The sequence below is a fragment of the Terrapene carolina genome, unplaced genomic scaffold (assembly GCF_002925995.2).
Source record: "Terrapene carolina triunguis isolate 2854851 unplaced genomic scaffold, T_m_triunguis-2.0 Scaffold210, whole genome shotgun sequence".
Taxonomy (NCBI): domain Eukaryota; kingdom Metazoa; phylum Chordata; order Testudines; family Emydidae; genus Terrapene; species Terrapene triunguis.
The window spans coordinates 26442455-26466093 of record NW_020664561.1 but is presented as its reverse complement, the minus strand read 5'-3'; the positions used below and the strand labels follow the sequence as shown (position 1 = coordinate 26466093).

General features: G+C 43.5%; 1 protein-coding gene across 1 annotated transcript in view; it reads left to right on the top strand.

Annotated features, from left to right (window-relative positions):
- LOC113407249 (kinesin-like protein KIF14) overlaps nucleotides 1-14422 on the top strand; it is an 86245-nt gene extending 71823 nt beyond the window's left edge. Inside the window, exons 27-29 of the mRNA XM_026655536.1 lie at nucleotides 91-165; nucleotides 1605-1743; nucleotides 13905-14422. Of these exons, the coding sequence (XP_026511321.1) occupies nucleotides 91-165; nucleotides 1605-1743; nucleotides 13905-14290 (600 nt within the window). The 3' untranslated portion in view covers nucleotides 14291-14422. The remainder of the gene's footprint in view (nucleotides 1-90; nucleotides 166-1604; nucleotides 1744-13904) is intronic.
- The last annotated feature ends 9217 nt before the right edge of the window (nucleotides 14423-23639 follow it).

Below are 23639 nucleotides of genomic sequence, written 5' to 3'. Positions count from 1 at the left end.
TCCTGTCTCTGGGATATAGTTTTACACATTTTTTTTCTCAATGCTTTGAATAATGCATGCAAAATAATAATTAAAATTCCCTTTTTATAGGTTCAAAATCAAATAAAAAATAATGCAGTGTCTTTCGCCAGATCCCTTGAAAATACAATATCTGACTGCAAAAAGGTAAGGGAACCATTCACAAAATTACATAGTTTAAATGTTAACTTCAAAGGGTTTCTTGTTTAAAAGTTTAACAAGAAAGAGGAATAAAAATTACTACCTGTATGCATTGTGGACAAGTTAATCTTGCTGTAAGAACTTTACATTTTGCATTTCTTTACTTAATTATCTTAACTATCTTATGGTTGTATAAATATAATTTTTGTATTTATTAGAACAGAATTTGGTTCATTCTTCTGCTTTACAATTTTTAAAGTAACCTTCCATGCTACTTGAATTCTTTGTGTGTGTCAACAAAATGGTGAGGAACAAGATATAATTTATTCAGACTTTTTTAAAAGCCTTGACAAAGTCCCTAAGAAGAAGCTAGTAAGGAAACTAGGTGGGTGTGTGGTCAGAAATAAAGTATTATCATGGCTTAGAAGCTGGTTCAATGACCAAAGAAAACTAGGAATAAATTGTCACTTTTCAAAATGGCAAAATTAAGTGACCTAAGGTTCTTGGGTTGCCTGTTAATAATCTGATAAAATGGATGATGTAGAGGTGGCGGAATTTGTTGTTGGCAGAATTTTTGAGGCTATTTCCGACTATAAATGAATGAGCATCTCCAGAGGGACTTAGTTTTCACCATTTGAGTATTGTGTTGTGGATTGAAATTCAGTGTTGACAAATGAAAGATAATATACATTAGATGGAATAACTTGAATTGCTCATAGATGGTTTTTGAGTTCTAACTTGACTGTAATGACTCAAGGAAAACACCCGAGGAGACTTTCGAAGGGCAGATAGGCACCTAACTAGTATATGTGCCTTTGAAAATCACCCCCTCCCCCTATTGCACTCTGGACAGCCCAATGAATGCATCTGCTTGTTGTTCTGGTCGTCTCACCTCTGAAATCATACAACAGAAATACAAGTGATTCAGAGACCGACAAAACACTGTCAATTATAAATTAAAGATGATATTCCTTTTATTTTCTATTTGGTCTATCTGAAATCATTGATTTACATACAATTTAACTTGTCAAACACATTTTTATTTATTTCAAAGTGTTGTGTTAGATACTAGTAGTACATTCACTGTGTAGGCAATAGCTTACAACCTTGACTATTAGCACCATGATTTACTTTGAATCAAGAATGGAATATTGACCAAGTTATCGGAGTTATCTATCCCTTGAATGTCAAAAAATGTTCTAGGATCTTACAGCTCCATCTGGTGATTTTAAGACTGGCAGAAATTGCAACTCTTGCCAAAATTGTATTTTGAAACTTCTTCAACAACCCAACATCCCCATAATACATTGCAACAGTGAAGTGCAAAACTATGAACGCTGGTGTGAAATTTGAACCCATGACCACATTTGCTATCAGAATGCTAACCACTAAGCATTACAGATGTATCTTATAGCTTTCAAATAAATTGCTCTTTATTAATACAGAGAGAAATGGGAACTCGATTAACAAAAGAAGAATCTGCCCACCAGGAACTAAAGAAGGCAACTAATCTTGCTTCTGAATACTTGGAATTAGAGCAGTGCATAGATAAAGTCTGTCAGATCATTACTACTTCATTGCAAGGTATGTGTCTGAGCTGCTGTGTGTGTTGTACCAGAAAATTGTACACTAAAGGAGACCTGCGAAGTGAGAGGTTTGTGCTCTTATTTGCTTCTTTATTTGGTTATGTTGGAGGACAGAAAGAGTGGTGGTTATTTTTAATCTGCTTGGTTTTTTTAGGTGGTTCTTCGAGTAGATGTAGACATGTATTCCACTTAGGTGTGTGCGTGCCCAACGCACCAGAGCTGGAGAAATTTGCCTAGCAGCATCCATAGAGGGTTGGCTTTTGTGCCTCGTGGCCATAGCCCCTCCCCTGGCTACATGAGGCAATGCTGCCCCGACCATCCCACTGTTCCTTCTTCCCGCCTCTACCTGGAGTCATAACTCTGTGTGATCTTAACTTCACAACCTCTCAACTAGTTTTGTTTTTCCCCTTCAATATAGTTAGTAGTACCATTAGTGTTAGAGTAGTGTTCATTGTAGTAGTTTTTCCCCTCGGTGTTGTCCTCCCTGGGGTTTAAACATTATCCTTCGTGTGGGGGGTGATCCCCACCTGTGGTTCTTCCTCTGCCTTGGCATTGCATGACTTGCAGATCGTTTAAGAAATGGACTCAAGTGGCTCACGACCTTCGCCTGAAGCAGCACCTGCTCAAACAGGCCATATGGCCTGCTTCAGTATCGAGGTCTTCATTGGGTCAGAGATCACCTTCAGGTTCCAAGAGTGCTGCTGCTTCACATTCCAGGGCAGGCTCTTCTTCAGAGACACAGATGAGCCATTCCCTGTCGACTGCGCTGAGGAAAAGTTTGCATAAGACCAATCAAAACCACTCCAGGTCTCCGGATGACTCTTCTGCTTCCCCCAGGAAAAGTGTGGCCCGACATGGAGTTGGTGCTGGTGCATGGGATGGAGCAGATACCTCTAATCCTTCTTTGGTACCAAACAGGAAGGTTGGAAGCCATGTACTGTTGACTCCAGTTCTGGCCTCTGGGCATCCATTGAGTACAGTACCAAAGAGGCAGATGCCAGTACTGACTGTTTCCATGTTGGCAGCGTACCAGGCAGTTACAGACTTCCTCCATCTTTTGGTTCCGATCTCTCCTTTGGTCCAGGACTTTGCCAGAACTGTCATCTATAGCTCTGTTGATTGAATGAGCCGCTGAACCCTCTGGTCTGTCTGCACTGCACCCCAATGTTCACCTTTCACAGGTTATATAAGCAGGGCTGGTACCGGCTTCAGTACGGGGGACGTCACTACCAGGAATGCACTGCTGCATTCAGCACTGCAAATGCTTCTGTGGTGCCTTTCACCGCCCTCAATATCAGTACTGTCAGACACTCAGTACTGCTGCTTGCTTCCAGCACTGGCATGCTTGGTATTGATGGCACCACTTCTGTTGGCACTGCCACTTTCTGCCTCATTCTGGGCAATGAACAAATCAGACCAGATACTTGCGCCCTCTGGTCTCACTCCGCCTTGATCTCAAGGCTCCTCTGCATCTGAGTTGGGATCGTTATCCTCCTGCTCTCCATCACCTGACCAGCATTGGGGGTCGTTGATGGACCGTTATGGGTACCAAGATTGGCGTACGTCCCGTGGTTGGGATGAAGGCATATGGCCCAGCGTCTACTGGCCACCAATGCCTTATCCATGTCAGTGGCCTCCATGGAATCTGTGGGATGCCCCTCAGTTGCGGAGGTCCTGCTCTTTGCCTTGCTTAAAGGTGAGATTGCTGGCCAGGTCTGTGGTGGTGACCGTTGATCCGCCACAGGTCCAGGCACTGGCGGTCCCTCTCCCTGTGGACCCTCCAAAGTTGTCCCATCCAGGGCCTCATCTTCATCTCCGGACAATTCTGTGCTGCCCAGCTCATCCTTCCCTTCAGTACACTGCGGTCCTTGGGGGTGGCCATGCCAGTAGTAGCAGCAGCAGTATCGTCCATAGCGTACATTTGGCCAGGCTTTCCCTCCTTTGAGGCACCAGCACTACCCCAAAAAGAGGGACAGGAGAAAGCAGTCAGGCGTGGGGTTCAGCCAGTCCACATGCCCTCCTGCCAGTGCTCTCCAAGTACTCATTTTGTCTCCTTGGTGCAGAGCTCTGTTCCTGTTGTTGCCCCTCCCTCCTCATACAGGCTGGCCTGCTTTCACAATGTTTGGGGCTTGACAGAGCCAGCTCTAGGTTTTTTGCCCCCCAAGCCAAAAAAAAAAACCCCCCAAAAAACCCCACTCCTGGAATGTCGCCCCTGGAATTGTGCTGCCCCAAGCACATGCTTGGTTTGCTGGTGCCTAGAGCCGGTCCTGGGGCTCAATCACCACTGACAGCTGAGTCCTAAGCACACTCAGATCAGGTTATGCCATCCAGTTCCTCTCCACACTTCCACCTCACCCACCCTCCCCGTCCCTCTTCAGGGTCCCCCTCACAAGATAGTGCTCCTTGAGCAGGTCTACTCTCTACTGGCTTTGGGAGTGGTGGAAGAGGTTCAGCCGGAACACCAGCGTCATGGCTTCTACTCCTGGTACTTTCTGGTACCCAAATTCAAGGGAGGGGTAAGACCCAACCTTGACCTTTATAGCCTCAACAAATATATCAGGTATATGAGGTTCTGAAAGTCACTCTTATTGACTATTCTCCCTGTGTAGTCTCAGAATGACTGGTGTGCTGCTCTGGACCTTCAAGACGCCTACTTTCATGTGGCAGTTTTGCCAACCACAGAAAGTTCCTTCAATTTATCGTGGTAGAAGACCATTGTCACTACACAGTGCTTTCATTTGAGCTCTCTTCTGTACGCCAGGTTTTTACCTAGTGCATGGTCATTGTTACAGCATATTTCAGGAAGAAGGGAATTCACATCTTCCCATATGTGAACAACTGGTTACTGAGGTGCAGATTCAGAGAGGAAGTTCTTGCTCACATCAGCACCCCACACTATGCTTGCTCGACTGTCTGGGTTTCATACTAAACATCTGGAAGTCAACCTCTGTTCTCATTCAGAAAACAAAGTTCACTGGGGCCCTGTTAGATTCTGTGATGTTGAAAGCATTTCTACTGACGACCGTTTTCAGACAGTTTGCTATCTTTGCCTCAGTCTGCAGTCTCAGCCTTCCATGATAATTCAGACGTGTCTGAGGCTTTTGGGCCATATTTCCACTTGCACACAGGTGGTCCAGTTTGCAAGGCTGTGCCTTCACTCCCCTTCAATTGTGGCTAAGAGTGATTTACTGTCCTAATCTTCACCCTCTAGACAGACTGGTCAGTCTTCCTTTACGGTCCTAGACTCCTTGCAGTGGTGGATGTGTCCAGAGAATATTTGCCAAGGTGTTCCCTTTGTCTGGTCCTTGCCAACCGGATCGGTTGTTACTAACACCTCCCTGATGAGTTGTGGGTGGTGCACTTGGGGATCCCTGAAAGTGCAGGGGCTATGGTCAGAGCAGGAGGCCTCACTCCATATCAAATTGCTGGAGCTTCAGGCCATCTACAATTTATGTCACGCTTTGTGAGACTATATTAGAGACTAAGGGCTGGTCTATACTTAGCCGCTAGTTCGGCGGCTGGAAATCGAACTTCCTGGTTCGATTTATCGCGTCTGGTCTGGACGCGATAAATCGAACCAGGAAGTGCTCGCTGTCGACTGCGGTACTCCAGCTCAACGAGAGGAGTACCGCGGAGTCAACGGGGGAGCCTGCCTGCCGCGTGTGGACCGCGTCTGAACCGCGGGAAGTTCGAAGTAAGGTATGTCGACTTCAGCTACGTTATTCACGTAGCTGAAGTTGCGTACCTTACTTCGACTTGGGGGGTTAGTGTAGACCAGGCCTTAGTGTGCATATTTACATCGTGATGCTATTGTCTTTATTATGTGCTGCAAGCAAGGGGGAGCACGATGCAGGTTGCTCTGCCTAGAGGCAATCAGGCTGTGACTGTTCTGCATCAAGGAGAACATTGCTTCGATAGCTGTTCACTTGCTTGGGTTCAGAATTATCTTGCAGACCATCTCAGCAGGTATTTTTCCCTGAGTCACAACTGGTCCCTGAAGACACATCCTGGGTCATCTTCCTAGCTTGGGACATTCCAATAATTGACCAGTTCGCTACAAGGGACAATAGGAAACATCGTCTGTTCTGCTCTCTAGAGGGCGTCAGTCCAAGCTCCCTGCCAATGCTTTCCACCTCATCTGGCAATTGGCTCTCTTGTAGGCTTTTCTCCTGGTCATCCTTCAGGTCTGCTCAAGATCAGGCCAGGTTCATTCTCAATGCCCCGGCATGCTACCAATGCTGGTTCTTCGACTGCTTACTCATGTCGATTCCAATTAGGTGTGTGCGTGCCACGTGCACAGAAGTGGAAGGTTTTTCCCCTAGCAGTACCTGTTGGGTCGGTTCAGGCACCCCCTGGAGTCACACCTCCATGGCGCCATATATAGGGTCCTGTTGACCAGCCGCCACTTCGGTTCCTTCTTACCTCCTATGAGGGTTAGCCGGAACACTCGTTTTTCTCTTGGTTCGGCAAGCTTTCTCCCTAGTGGTCCTCAATTGTTCTCTGTAAATAGTTAAATTAGTTAGTAGTTTTAGTTAGTTTAGTCATAGTATAACACTGGTTCTCCACTTGCGAGGTACTCCCTTCTCTTCATGTGTCATTATATAATGTCTGCATCTGTAACTTTCACTCCATGCATCTGAAGAAGTGAGGTTTTTTTACCCACGAAAGCTTATGCCCAAATAAATCTATTAGTCTTTAAGGTGCCACAGGACTCCTTGTTGTTTTTGTGGATACAGACTAACACGGCTACCCCCTGATACTAGAATCATAGAATATCAGGGTTGGAAGGGACCTCAGGAGGTCATCTAGTCCAACCCCCTGCTCAAAGCAGGACCAGTTCCCAACTAAATCATCTCAGCCAGGGCTTTGTCAAGCCAGGCCTTAAAAACCTCCAAAGCAGGACCAAGTACTGATTTTTGCCCCAGATCCCTAAGTGGCCCCCTCAAGGATTGAACTCACAACCCTGGGTTTAGCAGGCCAATGCTCAAACCACTGAGCTATCCCTCCTCCTAACCAGTCATAGTCATACTAGTCATAGTATAGTTAGAATTCCAGTAAGGAATTGTTCTAGCGGTTACCCCCCTTTTTCCCTACCCTCCCCGACCACCATTCCCTGGGGTTTAAACCCTGCGCAGCTTGTAACATGCCGATGCCCAGGAGTAATCCTCACACTTCCTGCTTGAAGTGTTTGGGGGAATTGCATCAGAAGGACCATTTGCAAGATTTGTAGGGGATTCTGCCCCAGGACTCAAAAAGAAAAAGACCAATGGTTATAAATCCTTCTGATGGAGGCTGCCCTCCATCCTCACTCAGAGCAGAGTTTGGCCGAACCTCAACATTGATGCGCAGTGCCCTGGCATCAACATGGGAGACTTTGGCGCCAAGAAAGGACTCTGATAGAGATGCTCAGCACCAGCAGGGCTCCCTGCACAGGGGCTCCATACGTGGTAGTGCATGGCACCACTTCCTGTCCCCAGTGCTCCGCAAGAAGATGAAGCAGGACAGGGGGCATTCACCCACGCTGAGACCAGGACAGAAAGACTCAAGTGCAGTGAGACCTGCGTTGGGCCTGTGGAAGCAGAGAAAAAACTGACAGGAAGGGGATTGCAATGCATGACAGTTTGTTAGCAAGAGTCAGGCCAACTGTAACCCTAATAACGCGAGATTTGTAGAAGTTCTTTCCCACTCGCCTCACACATTCCTGGTAATGTGTAGATAATATGGAATGTAGACTGAGTCTACATTAGTGAGAAAAACAAGATATCAGAATGACCTATGTATAAACAAAATGCAGCTGTTGCTTTTCATTGTCTGTAACAAAAGGTATAAATGCTTGCTGTAATTGTTTACCTGTGGAGAGACCTTTTTAGCTCTCTCCCTCTACGCAATTGCTTGAGAAAATAAAGTATCTGACTTGCTGTACCCAAACAAAAAGTGAGAACTCTGTTATTCTCCAACAGGCCACACCAGTGCAGCACCACCTAGCACAGCATCATTGACTGCTGTCCCAACATGGGGTCAGTCGAGTTCAGCTCCGCAGGACTCCCCTCCCAGGAGAGTCATGGAGAGGCTTTGGAGCTGCCCTCCATGCCGGAGACCAGCGAGAGAGCTCGTTGCCTTCACGGCACCACCTTCCACACCCGGGCGAGACTGAGCTCAAAAGCAACGGCACCCCTGAGACCCTCAGTGCCATCCCGAGGCAAACCATGTTGGTCACCATCACCTTAGCACTGATCCCCCGGTACTTGTGGCAGCAGACTGGCAGTGGAGCCATACCAGTGTCCTGGCACTGCTCCCCGGTGGCACTGCTTCCCTGTGGTCCTCTCAGAGCGAGTCCTCCCAATCGGAGGTGGAGTCCTTTTTGTGTCCGGGTGGAGCCAGCACAAATCAGAGCGCAGATGCTCGAGGTCGGACAGGGAGAGACAGCAATTTCCCCCGATGCCATGGCTCACTCAATGGCAGGCTCCAGCCCATTGGCCATTTTGGACCCCCTGGCCATTCTATCAAAGCCAAGGGTCCTATTCCAGGAGTTCGGTGTCAGTGGCTTCGGAAACCCACGCATCTTCTCCACTTCCCTCGGTGCTGGACTAGCCGCCCCATGGTGCACTGGAGGACCTGGCACCGCGTGATCCCCTCGGCGCTGTAGGCCAGGAGAAAGAGCTGGTCCAGATTAGAGCCTCATCATCGCCAGACAAAGCAGTGGCTGGAACCTCCTCGGCTCCTGTACTTAAGGACGGTAGGATCCACCAACAGCTCCTGAAGAGAGTGGCCCAGAACCTGAGGCTTCAGGTTGAGGAGGGGTATGAGTCCTTGGACCACATGGTAGACATCCTGGTCCCCTGGGGACCCTCCCGAGTTGCCCTGCCGCTCATAAGACCATACAGAATACCACCAAAATGTTGTGGCAGATCCTCACCTCCCTGCCCCCAACAGTGAAAAGGACAGAGAGAAAGTACTTTGTACCCTCTAAAGAGTTTGAACATTTTTATTCACACCCGCCACTGCACTCCTTAGTGGTGGCAGCAGCAGCGAACAAATGCGAACGTCAAGGGCACCAAGGACCCTCACCTAAAGCCCGAGACATGAAGAAACGGGATCTTTTTGGGAGGCAAGTCTATTCTACCGGGAGGCATCAGCTTCAGATTTCAAACCACCAGGAGATCCTTAGCAGATATAGCTTCAATTCCTGTGGGGCTATATCAAAGTTCACGGAGCTTCTGCCAGAGGACTCGATGGCAGAGTTTTGCCTTGGTGGTAGAGAGTAAGCTTGTGGTACGGGCTTCGCTACAGGCAGCCCTGGATGTTGCCGATTCGGCTACTTGGACCATGGGTTCAGCAGTGGCCATGAGAAGGAGCTGCTGGCTGCAGGCATCAGGGCTCTTGAATGAGGTCCAACAGACCATCCAGGACCTCCCATTTGAGGGCTCGACCCTCTTCTCTGAGAAAATGGACTCGTGGCTTCGTAGTCTTAAGGACTCAAGAGCCACTCTCAATTCCCTTGACCTTCATACCTCGGCAACGCAACGGAGGCATTTTAAGTCCCAGCCTCTGCCTCAATTCTACCAACCTCAGAATAGGCAGGACTATTCTAAAATGCATAATGGAAACCACAGGAGGAGGCTTCCTCCTTCATCTCAGGGCTCTGGGCAGGTGAAACAGCCCTCTGGACAAAAACAAACCTTTTGAAGGTGCACCCAAGGGCGACACACCAGTTCAAGCACCGGATCCAACTATCCAATCCTTTTCCTGCTGACTGTCCCACTTCTATCATGCGTGGGCCCAGATGACGACAAATAGCTGGGTGCTCCGCATGTTAGAACTGGGATATTCTCTCCAGTTCAGCTCCCCCCATCCCTCCCACCCTCCTTCTCCGGACCCTCTTCAGGGACCCCTCTCATGATCATCTTCTAATTCAGGAGATGCAGTCGCTCCTAAGAGCAGGAGCGGTGGAGGCGGTTCCTCAGGTGCTAAGGGGCAAGGGATTTTACTCCCATTATTTCCTAATCCCGAAAGCCAAAGGTGGTCTCAGACCTCTCCTAGACCTGCCAAACCTCAACAAGTTCATGAAGAAGCTGAAGTTCCACATGGTTTCTTTGGCCTCCATTATCCCTTCTCTGGATCTGGGGGATTGGTATGCAGCCCTCGACTTGAAGGATGCATACTTTCATATATCCATAACCCTGTCTCCCAGAAGGTTTCTCGGATTTGTGGTGAACCAGAATCACTATCCGTTCACGGTCCTCCCCTTCAGTCTGTCAGCAGCATCTTGGGTGTTGCCCCCGTGCATGGCAGTCGTCGCCACTTTCTTGCAGAAGCGCCAGGTGCAGATGTTTCCATACCTCAATGACTGGCTGATCAAGGGCCACTCCAGAACACAAGTGGAGGTGCATGTAAGCCCAATAAGATCAACTTTCAACGAGCTTGGCCTACTATGGAATGTGCAGAAGTCAACCCTGTCCTCCACACAGAGGATAGAGTTCATAGATGCAGTGTTGGACTCCAGATAGGTGAGAGCGTTCCTACTGGAATCACGATTTCAGACCCTGTGCAACGTCTTACAAGACCTCAGACAGTTTCCTACCACCACAGCAAGGAATTGCCTGAAGCTCCTCAGTCACATGGCCACCTGTACTTATGTAGTGTAGCATGCCAGACGGAGACTCCAATCCCTTCAGGTGTGGCTAGCCGTCGGGGTATTGACTAAACCGGGACAGTCTAGACAAGGTAGTCACCCTTTCCGGGCCGGTTCTCAAGTCTCTCCTATGGTGGCTCAACCCGCAAGTTCTGTGTGCGGGGATTCCCTTCTGCAGACCTCAACCATCACTTTCTCTGGTCACGAATGTGACAGTGATGGGGTGGGGAGTGCATCTCTGGGAATTCAGGACTCAGGGCCTCTGGTCCTAAGCAGAGCTCTCACTTCACAGCAATGTCAGAGAGCTGAGGGCAAACCGTCTGGCATGCCAGACCTTCCAAGCAGGCATCTTCGGCAGCATTCCTGGCCCAGGTTCTGACCCAGGAAATCTGTAGGGCTGCAACATGGTCCTCAATCCACACTTTTACCTCTCACTATGCCATTACCCAGCAGACTAGGGACAATGCAGCCTTCAGCAGAGCGGTGCTTCAATCAGTGAACCCATGAGCTCTGATACCGCCTCCAAGTTCCTGATTGGGAGTCACCTAATTGGAATCAACATGACCAAGCACTTGAAGAAAAACAGTTACCTACTTTTCGTAACTGACATTCCAAGACTCACCCACCTACCCCTCTGTCGGAGCAAGAAGGAACTGAAGAGGCGGCAGGTCGGCAGGACCCCATATATGGTGCCATGGAGGTGCAACTCCAGGGGGCACCTGAACCAACCCCACAGGTACCACTAGGGGAAAAACCTTCTGGTTATTGTGCATGCGGCACGCACACACCTAATTGTAATGGACATGAGCAACGTATCTCTAAGAACAACAGTTACAAAAGGTAGGTAACCATTTTCTCTCTGGCCTTCTTGCACTGTCTATTCAGTCTCCCTTACTGCTTCTTCTCCATCCCAACTTACTCACTCAAAACCAAGGCTGTGCCTTGCATCCTGCACTCGGCTCCCTGCATCACGTGGCATGGCGGAATGAGGAGGAAGAGCGGTGTTAGATGGGTGTTCAAAAAGTCATCCTCAACTGTAGAAAACCCTCCACCAGGATGGCCTATTCACTGAAAATCACTTCCATTTCACTGTGGTCACTAGCCTGAGGATTGCTTGGATTCTATCCAGGACATTTTGGAGTACCTGCTGCACCTTCAGTTGTTGGGGCTTGTGTTTAGTTCATTGAAAGCTCATCTGGTAGCAATTATTGGCATTTTATCCCCCCATTCAGAGAAGATCAGTCTTCTCCAATGCCATGGTATCAAAATTCTTAAAAGGGCTCCTTCATCTACATCCCTACGGCCCGGGAGCCAGTTCCTCTGTGGGACCTTAACTCAATCCTTGCAGCCCTAATGGGATCTCCATTCGACCCTCTGGCATCTTGTCCCTATTTGCTGTTGTGTCAGAAAACTGCATTCCTGGTAGCAATAACATCCACATGGAGAGAGAGAGTTGCAGGCTCGGAGAGTGAGAGAGTCGCAGGCTCTGAGAGCAGAGCCTCCTTATACACAGTTCTCCAAAGACAGTGATTTTACAGCCACTTCCAAAATCTTTGTCTAAAGTGGTTTCTCAGTTTCATTTGAACCAGGTGGTCTATTTACCAGTATTCTTTCCTAAGCCGCATTCATCTATAGATAAAGCAGCATCTACACACCTTAGATGTCAGGCAATGTCAAGCCTTCTATCTGGACAGGACTAAACTGTTTTGTGCCTTGCCTCATTTGTTTGCGTCATATGTAGATCACATAAAGGGTCAAACAATATCTTCACAGATGACGTCCAAATGGGTAATATCCTGTATCAGGACTGCATATGAAATAGCTTAGTTTATGCCCCCACCGCAGGTGCAAGCAATGCCCATAGCATTCCTCAGTGACGTTTCCATATTGGACTCAGGGCTGCTATGTGGTTGTTACATTCATGAACCATTATGCCACAACCGCATCTTCCTGGGCGGATGAAGGCTTTGGTAAGGTGGTCCTTCAGTCCTTATTTAGGTAGACTCTGAGCCCTACTTCCAGGGCAGTGGGAGGTGTACTGCTTGTGAGTCACCTAAGTAGAATGCATGTCTGCATCTACTCAAAGAAGAAAGTTACTTACCATAACTGGTTCTTTGAGATGTGATGCAGACTTGTATTCCTCAACACATCCTCCATCCCCTCAGCATTGGAATCTTGTTTCTGGGCATTCGGTGCAAAGGAACTGAGGGAGGGTCGGGACAGTGCTGCTTCATGTAGCCAGGGGAGGGGCTATGGCCATGAAGCATAAGCGCTTCCCCTTTATGGGTGCTGCTAGGCAAACTCCAGCTCCAGTGAGCGGGGTGTGCACACACTTAAGTGGAATACATGTCTGAATCACATCTGAAAGAATCACAGTTACAGTAAGTAACCGTTTCCTGTGGCTATCAGTATCTTCCTTGTTTCTCGTGTCTTCTGGAAGTGGTTTGCGGTCTTTCTCAGCCCTTACCTGAAGGAACAGTGCTGAATCTTTAATGAAATCTTCTCTTTCCACTGTTTGTTAGGCATTCAAGTTAAATAAGTTTTAACAATAACAATATTTTAAACAGTCTGATTAATATCCCTCCCTCCCTCCCCCTCTTGGGAACATTTTTCTTTTAATAACAAGGATGTCCTAAATGTACTAGTTCTCCAGTCACAGATATATTTTTTAGGAAAAGGGTAAACTAGAGCTGAATTTCTAAGGTGATGACAAGCAAGAGAAAAACTTTGTTGAAAAAACACTTTCAGGCATAAAGAAGCAAGTCACCTTTAACAGAATTTAAAGTATTTTTTCCATCACTTCAACATTAATAAGAAAGAGAATTTACAAGTTTTAAGTCATTTACAACCTCTGACATAGTTAATTATTGTGTTTCCACGTTCCTGGTTTCAAGTGACCTGATTATCTTAAGGTAACTTTCCTTTGCATCCAGCCTTCCTTATGTTTAATTTTCTGTTATATAAGTTACAGGGACCAGGCACAAATAAGCAAATTAAAGCCATTGTTCCCATGATAATCTAGGTTGATCTGGTTGACTATATCAGCATTTCTTTGGTGGCTCTTGAAGAATTTAAAGATTCATATGAAAAAAAATTAGTTGAGGAAAGAACTTTCCAAATAGTGAACCAATAGGATGCTATCCTACTGAGTCTACAGACAGACTAAAGCAATATCTTTATTCCATTCATATCAATTCATTGTTGATTCTGAAGCCTAATTTAAAAAAACTAAATGTCAAATTTTAACCATTTCACTGCTGATCATGTTATAGAAAACTCCAACTAGCTTCTTTTGGATAGTAGGTATACCTTGTGATTGCGTCAGCCTGGGACTATAGGCAAAGTCTTGAGTCTTTTTTCACCAACTGACTCCTCATGTTAACATCATAGTCTCACAATAGATTTACTAACATACTTTCAAAATACAGTATTGTTCCTAACGGAAATGAAAGCAAAGATGTGCATGGAAGTAACATGCTGCTTAGCAAAGTAGTAGAATTAGTTCTTTTTGCTTTTGTACTCCACAGGATCATACAGAAATACAACTCAACTCAGAAGCTATACAGAAAAGATTTGCATCTTAGCTGGGCATTTTAATAATTACTGCACTTTATTTAGCTTGCCTTCTGCTTCAGCAAACAGTCCTACTTGCAGAACAACCACGTCTTTTATGGTCACTTCTGAATTGGATTCTCTAGCCAAGTCACTCATTATAAGTTTTGAACTTGAACAAGGACATAATTCATTGGCATCTCAGACCATTTGTATGCAAAATACCAAGACTGAAGAAAAACAGCTTGAAACTGGTGAATCTACTTGGAAACAGAAAGGAGTTCCAAAACGCGAATATAAACTTCAGCCTTCAGCTACAAGTTCAGGGAAACTTTCACCCAGTGGGATACAGTGGGTATAAAATTAAGGCATTAAATATAGTAGATTCCTGAATGTAGGAAAAAGTAAACATTATGGGCTATTTTTTTTAATTAAAGAGAGACAAGGAGGGCATGTCAGTCTTTTTTAATTTTAGAAGGAAAAATAATATATTGCAGAAGGTTGAAAATGTGTAGGTAATTTTATCATGAGCATGGACAGTGTTGTGTGAAAGTAAAGGATTTGAGGTACAAGAAGATATGGTACACTGAATTGCACAGGAACAAATGTAAATCCAGAAGACTTTACATGAGACTTACACTTAAGAAAATTACAGATGCGTGAGTATTTTTATTCAAACCTATATCTAACTGTAGTAAATTATAGAGCAACATACAGACAGTGAGTTAAAATCTAGTCCAAGAATAATATGTAAATACAAAAAATTATTGAGAAAAGCTAGGAAATTCAGTGTTAAAAATGGGCACTTTATCCTCCATTCATAATGTAGCCTCACTTTAATGCATGATGATTTATTAAGGGTGCAGTGTCATCCTTACCACTATGTTTCCTGGCTTTTTTATTTTTGGTTTGCCAGCTTTAATATTTTTGAGAGAGGTTTTTGGTATCTGTTTTCTTAGGACAGAATTGAAAGGCTACAAAAATTATTGGGTAAACACACATTTAAGGGGATAATTTGTATAGGTTTATAATCCCTTGGGGTAAGGGGGGGTTACAGACCTAAGATAACATTAATGCAGATTGACTATAATGATTCATGTTGCAAATTTTATATAGCAAAAAACAATTTTCCTTGATTTTAAATAATTTTTAGTGCTATGCATAGAAGTTTAGAGGCATAACACTTTTAAAATATACAAATAAGTCACCATGTGAGGCACTTGAGAATTATGTTAACATGCAGCCTACACTTAATATGTTCATACGGAAATCTTAAGGCCAGGTTGAGCCTAGCTCTTTGCAGGTGCACAAAGGAGAGGGAAGGATACAAGGCATCTTTCCCAGAACCTCATGCTCCTGCGTAGGTACAGGGCAGAATCTGAGACCTCAGGGAAAGCAAGGACTCTGGGTGAAATCCTGGTTCCATTGACTTCAGTGGGGCCAGGGTCTTTCCCTCTCAGTCCAATGCTGGCAATGGGCTTACCAAATTGGGTGAGGACATGGCCATCTTCTCCTCTACACCAGTCACTAGACTAGCCCACTGCATCCCAAGTGATATTGGCTGTTTCTGGGAGCTTTGGCTAGCCACAGTCTGGCCCCAGTTGTACTAATGTTGAAAGATTTATAAGAATATCTTGGTGACTGGTTTACAGAACACTTATTATAATATTTACTTCCGTGTTCCTTTGTGAAATACACTCAGCTGTGATTCTCTGCAAGGATAAAAGCAGATACCTTTGAGACTATTTCATTTTTTCTGTTCCTGTATAATAGCTAGAGTAATAAAAGCAAACATGTGGACCAAATCTAGGCTACAATGTGTCAAATTGATAAGCAGCTTTTCCCCTTTCCACACCCCTTTTGAGTTGGCTGTAGTTTAAAAAGGCTACGATACTTCTAGGTAGAGCTAATGATTGCTGTGAAAATTAAGAATAATGGTGCATTTGAGAAGTGTTTGTTCTTGAACACTGGGAACTGAGAGATCATAACACAACATGTTCTAATCAGAGCACCTGATTTGCTCAGTGGTGTTGTCCATCCTAGTAACGAGTGACATTTAGTGCCTATTATCAAACCTTTCAACCAAGTATTTAGGGATAGCATGTTTCTTGATAGTGTGTTTTTTGTCCCCTCCCCCCCCTTTTGGAATGTAAAACTTCCTCTCAAAGATAAAGTTACCTCTCTCGATTAAATTCAGTCACCAGATCAATGCCATTTTTGTTTTGTTCCTTTCTCAGCATTTCACTTGGTCTTGTTAGTCAAGTAATAAAGTCTGAGTACACCAGAAATGATCCCCATTGAAGTGATATAAGTGAACAAAAGGAGACAATAACAATATAAAAGTTTTCTCCTGTGACTTTAGTAATTGGATGTTAAGAATTATTATAGGATGAGGTTTTTGTATTTGGGAAGCTGTAGTTCTATAATAAGCAAGTAAATATACAATATGCCAAAGACTATTTATTCCAGTAAAAGGAAAAAATACAGTCCTTTTGCAGTCATTTCTTGAAGTCCGCTTGAATGCAGTAAAAGATCTGCAAAATGTGATTTGTACTGTATACTACAGCAACTAGAACACTAAGTGACCTGAAAAATTGGTTGTAAGTAAAGTGAGTAGAAAATCTGTTTTGTCAACTAGAAATTTTTGTTTTCCACAAATATATTAAATATTGTCCAAATATTTTGTGAACAGTAATTCAGTGATTTTGGCAAATACTGTATAAACTATATTTCTCTAGTCTTTGCTATTGGGGAAATAAAAGCTTTGCTTCAGTTTGTAATGCACATACAGTACTCTCCTTAAAATTAATATAATTTATCTTTTCCAGAAATGTTTTGCAGTGCAGTTATGTTTTGTCAATGTGTTTTTCAGAAATGTTGACAGAATATTTTTATTGCTAGTAGCATTTGTCATTGTATCACATAAAATGTGATATTGACTGAGTTAATCACTTTCCATTTTCATTGAGAAGAAATGTAAAAGTTTACTCATAGCTTGACATCATAATCTACTGTTAGGAACCTTTGTGTGGCTTTTAAAAATAATTAAAAAGTGGAATCCAACATATGTTTACACGTTCTGAAAAAGTGCTATTTTGTATTTGACTGAACTTTAAAAAATGTAATTTGCTGTTCAGAATCATGTACTGTGTATATAACTGTAAACTATTGTAAAGAGTAGAATCAGATTGTGTAACTGAGATAAAAATTGCCATAATTTAAGACACTTGTAAACATTGTATTAGTTTCCATTTTTATGGTTGCTTTGAGACCTACCTATGGTACACCTGCTGAGAACATAATAGTGTGTGTTACAAAAATCTGATAAAATATTTCACAGAAAGCTAAACAAATCAAATGTGTGGGGTGGTTTTTTTTGGGGGGGGGGAAGGGTCTTTCACACTGAAACAAGTTTCTTTAGTTTTGTCTCTGTTAACACACAGTATTGTTACACAGATGCAGGTTGGGGAGACCGAGTTCAAAGTAATACTGTAAGTTAGTATATGATGAAATCAGATCTCAGTTCAACGTAACAATACACAAGCTTTCTACTTCCTGAGCCGAGATTGGTGGCTTTACTGAAGTCTCAAGTTCACATGGCAAAACCTTCCTGGAAGGTTTTCTATGGCACGTCTGGGAAGCTAATTAAATCCTTGTTTGTTTGACATCTCGATAATAGACTCCTTTATCCAGGAAAAGTTTCTTATCTTGTAAGAAATTCTATAGCTAGGACATGGCATTATGAGCACCCACAATTCCCACTAAAGTCAAGGGGAGCTACAAGTGCTTAGCATCTCTGAAAATCAGGTCCAGTATATCTGTACTGGAGTTACCCTTTTGCAGACCTAATATGCATCATTACTAAAATGCAGCCACCAATGGTCTGAGAGGGCAGCAGCTATGTAGACAACTGACACAGCAAACTTAGCTATGGAGGGGAAAGTGAAACTTTGGCCAATATGCTGATACCAGGCCCAAAAAAAAAGTACATTAGTGCTGTGTTCAGTTTTAGCCCATTATCTTAACTAAATCTCTTGTTACAGTTATACATCACCAAAGTGCTTTACTTTTAGGGTATATACTGCAATTATACTGTATGTCATCAGGGTGAACTAGTGTTCTCAGGACCTATTGCATTTATACATCAACAAGCTAGCTGTGACTCTAGTAATGTATTGGTGTAATATATCATCAGGGAGAGGAGTTTATGGTCAATCTATGGATGTTGAGGAGTTTGGATCCTGGCAGGCAGATTATGGGATGTACTGATATAGCTATCAATGGTGTCTTATTAAACGGCAGTAAACCTGGCGGTGGGTAAGGTTCAGGTCAAGAGAGATGTCGACATAGTGGATATGGGTATAGCCTGCCTGATATATCGCAGGAATGAAGTAGAGACTGATATTTTCTCCTTGGTTTCTGTGGTGCAGAAGGTAACGTAATGCACCAGGCCTTTGTAAGATCAGCTACATGTAAAGCAAAATAGGCATAGTTAGTCTTGCTTTTGTGATGTGCTGTACTGTGAGATCCCTGGCTGGGTTGGGCCTTGAATCTACCTGGCTAATCTTCTGTTTTTCTTTCTCAGCTCTGGGGGAGAGGGCAGAGGGACAGAGTAGTATAGGAGAGTAAAATGAACAACTGTATCATCAGCTGGGAATATTGTTTGCAGTCTAGTGATACGGCTGCTTACATCTGCATCCTTATTGTCTTAACGTTCCCTGCTGGTTGCATGTAGATCACAAAACCACCATATAGTTTAATGGAGTTGCTTTTCTCTAGGTAGGCTCAATACTATGGGTGATGCAGATGAAGACAAAGAGGCACTATCAGAGCTGTGTGAGCAATCCTGCACCATGCTAATAGCCTGGTTCTAATGTGTACTGGTAGGTTCTCATTTTAAATATCACCAAATCCACATAGGCATGGGGTGAGGTTGACCACCCTGCAGTAGGCCCCTACAAGGCCCTTTGCATCACTTTTAAGGGTGTGTGGCATAAGTGGTGTATAAGGCCCTGTGTAGGCTGTTTGCTCCAGGGTGAATTTCACCCTTAATTTTTTTTTAAATTATACATGTCTATAGTACCCGGCCTAGCTGCAGATTATAAGACAATTGTTAATCAAGACTCACTCCTCCTCCTCCACCAAACACTATACGACTATGAAGGGCTTACTAGACTCACCCACGTGACACTGCACAGGGTATAATTGGGGAACTTAGTATCTCATATGTCCATGCATTAATAGTTTGAGTCCATTGTGGCAGAAAAAGGACAGGATGTGGCTGTAATGAATACAAAGATTATTTATTCCTGGTCCTATAGTTCTCCTTTAGGTTTGGAAATACAAAAGCAAAGTCTGTGCTGCCACATATTGGCACATACAGTGCCTTCCTAAATCATGGCCCGCACTCCACAGTCAGGGAAGACACTGCTATGTTCCTTGGATGCTAGCTAAAGAACCGCTAATATAAACAAAGGGGAGTTTTGTTTGTTTTTTGAATTTTGCACAGAAATGAGAAGTGGAGTATTCTTTTTGCAGGATTGTTTAGATTGCAATTTCTCTCAGCTTGAGACTGTAACTTTGCTCTTTTTATAATTCCGCTAGTGGTAATACTAGTACTTTCCCTTTAACTGCAAGAAAACCTTATTAAAATTACAGACCCTGACATCTTAGCTGGCAATAACATGACCCGAGCTGAGCTACAGCAAAAAGACATCAAGGGACAAGTTCATCTCTGGTGTAACTTCAAAGAAATCAGGGGAGTTAAACCAATCATGATTATGGCCTACTGTACCTGAAAAGTCCACTTAAAATTTTTTGACATGTGGACTGTATTTCTGAAGTAGAGTGTTGTGATCTCTCAGATGATTCATTTTAGCTGGAAGAGAAATCAGAGCATGAACATCAGATTGGTTTCAAGTGCCTCAGTATCGTAAAATATTTTGCCTTTTCTCTGTAAAAGTACAACACGCAAACACATTTATAAAAAGACAGGTTATAATCACACCTTTTATAGGACACTCAGCAAAGTTTTCAAATTAGGGCAAACTATTAATGCACTCAGAATATTGAAGATGAGGTGAATCAGCAAGTTGCAGCTTTACTTTCCTTTGGTTCAGTAATGGCACCCACAGGTAACAGAGGAGATTACAGCTACTTCATCTCACCAAATACAACAGTAAGCTTTTGTGGACTGGGCTCTGCCTCTTTTTCACTTCATTTCTATTTACAGTATATTATGGTCTATTACTTTTAAAGGCTCTTTCTGTCTTTCTTTCTTTCTCAGCAATTCATTGTACCAGCAGCTTCCAGTAAGGGCTGTAAGATTATGATGCTAGGCGTGGTTGTGTGTGGGTTTTTTAAACAATAGGTTGTTCCTGTCACAATGTGTTTGGCACAAAAGGTACATATTGTGTGCAGTCTCTCTTGTTTGTGTTATTTTTAGCCTTGTCCTCAGAATCAATTCAGTTTTGTTGTTGTTACTGTCAGCCATTTTTAGAAAATGTTATTCTGCGCTGTGTTATACATATTCTCATGAGAGTATTGGAAGCTAGAATGGGAAATGGCATAAAATCCAGTCCACGTTCACGTCAATTTGACTGTTGCAATGAAAAGAGAAGAGAGCCAAAAAGGTGTCCATTCTCCTGAGAGGCTGGCATTTAATGAGCAGAGAGTACCATAGAAAGTGAATCCATTCCTGTGACAAGATAAAGATTGAAATATCACAAATATCTTTGAATGTGATGCATTTATTCTGAATTACCTGTAATGATTAGATAAGCCCAGGTAAATCCCAATCAGACTGATGTGCAGGTAGAGGGGAAGAGGTGAAATGGGGAACATCTGAAAAAAGAAATATTGCTTTTAGGGGGCATTATGAGTTTTGTGGCATTTACCTGTAATAAGAAAAGTATTTTATATTGTATTGCAGTATAGTGTGTCCCTTCCAAATATCTCAAGCATGTAAAAAATATTACCTATGAATCTTTATATGGCTTCTGTGAGGTATCTATGGTAAATGATAGGCAACCACTGTGAGTAAATTGAGTTTAATTCTAATATATCGGGGTGGCCAAACTTACTGACCCTCTGAACTGCACACAACAATTTTCAGAAGTTTGAGAGCTGGGGCACACCTGCCAGGGCTCGGGGCTTCAGCCCCACTCCTCCTGAAGCCCCAAGCCCCGGCAGGTGCACCCCGCAGAAGCCCCGGGACCTTCCTCCCCGCTGGGGAGAATCCCCTACCCCACCACCTTGCTGCAAGGCAGAGGTCCTGAGCTCCCCCACCCAGTCTGGTAGGTGGACAATGAGGTGGGTTGTGGGGGGGCTCCATGAGCTGTACTTTAATGGTAAAAGAGCCCCATGTGGCTCAGGAGTCAGTTTGGCAACCCCTGTAATGTATAATGTATGGATACCATTTTAAGAAGAACCTAAGTGAATTGGACTTGTAAGACCCATTTTAAGAATGACAGATATTTAGGATCCTAAGGGCTTGTCTACACAAGAAAATTGTGAAATTGTGCTGCTTCCAACTATACCGGTACTGTTAAAGTGGTACAATTCCCCCCCCCCTCCCCGTGTTGACATTGTTATAGTAGTATAAAGCTGCTTTATATTGATATGATTATCCCTGTACGAGAAGGGGAGTAAGTTATATCAGTGTAAAGCACCCTTATACCATTATTATTGTGTCCACAATAGGGGTTAGAGTGAAATATCTATTTTGTTAAATAAATCACTCCTATCAGACCCAATTATACCAGTATTAAATCTGTGTAGACCAGGCCTAAATTTGACAAACTAAATCAATTTAAACCAGGTTTAAACTGAATTGGAGTGTTCACACACAAAGTTGCCGGAGTTCCATGAATTTAGTTTAACATCACACCTTTAGTTAAATTGGTGCAACTTTGTGTGTAGACCAGGCCATAGTTATAAAGTAGAATTTCTTTTGCTTCCTTAAAGCTCAAGAAATATTCTTCTGCCTCGTCCTTTGGACCTCCTAAAAAGAAATGCAGTAACAACAAATGTATCAAACATCTCTGACATTCATGTTCTTGTATCTTCAAATCAGCTAGTCCATTACTGTTAGGTACCAGGCCTATGGGACAGATTTGGCTTGCTGTAAGGTATTTACCCACTATCTGGGATGGGTTCTACAGAATGAAGCTTCCCTTAAAAAAAAAAAATACATTTTTCCCACTAAGCTCTGTTCAGTTTTTAGCCTCATCTCCCCCCTCACCCCTTCTACCTTCTTATCTACCTGTCATGTCCTAAGACCTAGGCTGTAAAACTCCCTGGACAGGAACAGTTTCTTTTATTTGTCTGTATGCTGCCTAGCACAATGGGAGTTTGATCCTTGTTTAGGGATCCTAACCGCTACAATTACAGCCCTGAAGTCAGTAAAGAAGTGAGAGTAGCAATCCTGCCACTCCCCTAAACAGCTTTACGACACCCTTTTGGTTTGGGACCACCACAGATACAACACTGTGAACTTTCAGATCTAAACATCCGAAAAGGTTAAATTGACCAATTTTAAAACCCCCTGGCTGTGAAATTGATAAAAATGGACCGTGAATTTGGTAGGGCCCTATATATACAATAAATGATGCGAAGATGAAATGTGAGGCTGTGAGACTACAACCCACATAGGGGCTTTGACTCCAACCACAGGTGGTGAGAACAGAGGGGGTTGGGGTAGTGCTGCCTCATATAGCCAAGGAAGGGGCCACAGCCACAAGGCGCAAGCACTGCCCCTCTACAGATACTGCTAGGCAAAAGTGTCTGGCTCCAGTGCTCTGGGTGTGCACACACCCAAGTGGAATACACCTGTGCATCACTTCTCAAAGAACCACAGTTAGAGTAAGTAACCTTTTCTTCATAGTGCTTAAGACCCTGTACTGTAATGAGATTGGCCAGAGTGAAATCCAGAATGGACTTTAGGGAGCCTCTGGCTCTTTTCCCATACGAGGTTAAAGAAAGCTCTGCTGGGTAGGCTGGGGTTTTTGGGGAGGGCAGAGAAAGCGTGGTGCTGATGTGGCTATTCATGTTATGGTTGTGGTGGTGGAAAAGCTTGATCAAATAGCAAACACTCTAGTAAGTCAATATGATGGACTGAAATCTTGGCCATCTGTACCCTCTCAATTTCAATAGTGTGTAGTTTTCATATTAGCCACTAGATGGAAGTGTTTCACAATTCTATGCTAATTACAAGGCCTTTAAGAAGTGTCTGTATTAACCTCACTCACGGAAGGGAATCTAACCACAACTAAAACTTAACATTTGTAACATATCTGAAAGCAGCTTCTGTAAAATCCTGTATTTTTATATTTTATTAGGACGGGTCCTTTTCTGTATATAGTTTTCCAAGCAATTACATGTAACACATAATAGTAATTACATGGAATAGCAAGATATACATGCAATAGTCATAACTATTAGATGGAAAAATATACTGTATAGAATTTACAAACTCGGACTGCAACAATACGAAAAAAATCCTAGTGCTCTTGTTTTCTATTTTGTTTGTGATCTAACATAATTGACTGTGTATGTCTAATAATTATAAGAAAAGACTGTTCACCAATATCACATCTTTTATCAGATTTCAAAATATTAAGCCTCACTAAACATACAGCCTTAAGTAATGACTTTCCTTGTGATACTTACATAGTCAGTGTGGTAGGAAAATATTACTAGTTCTGTTTTAC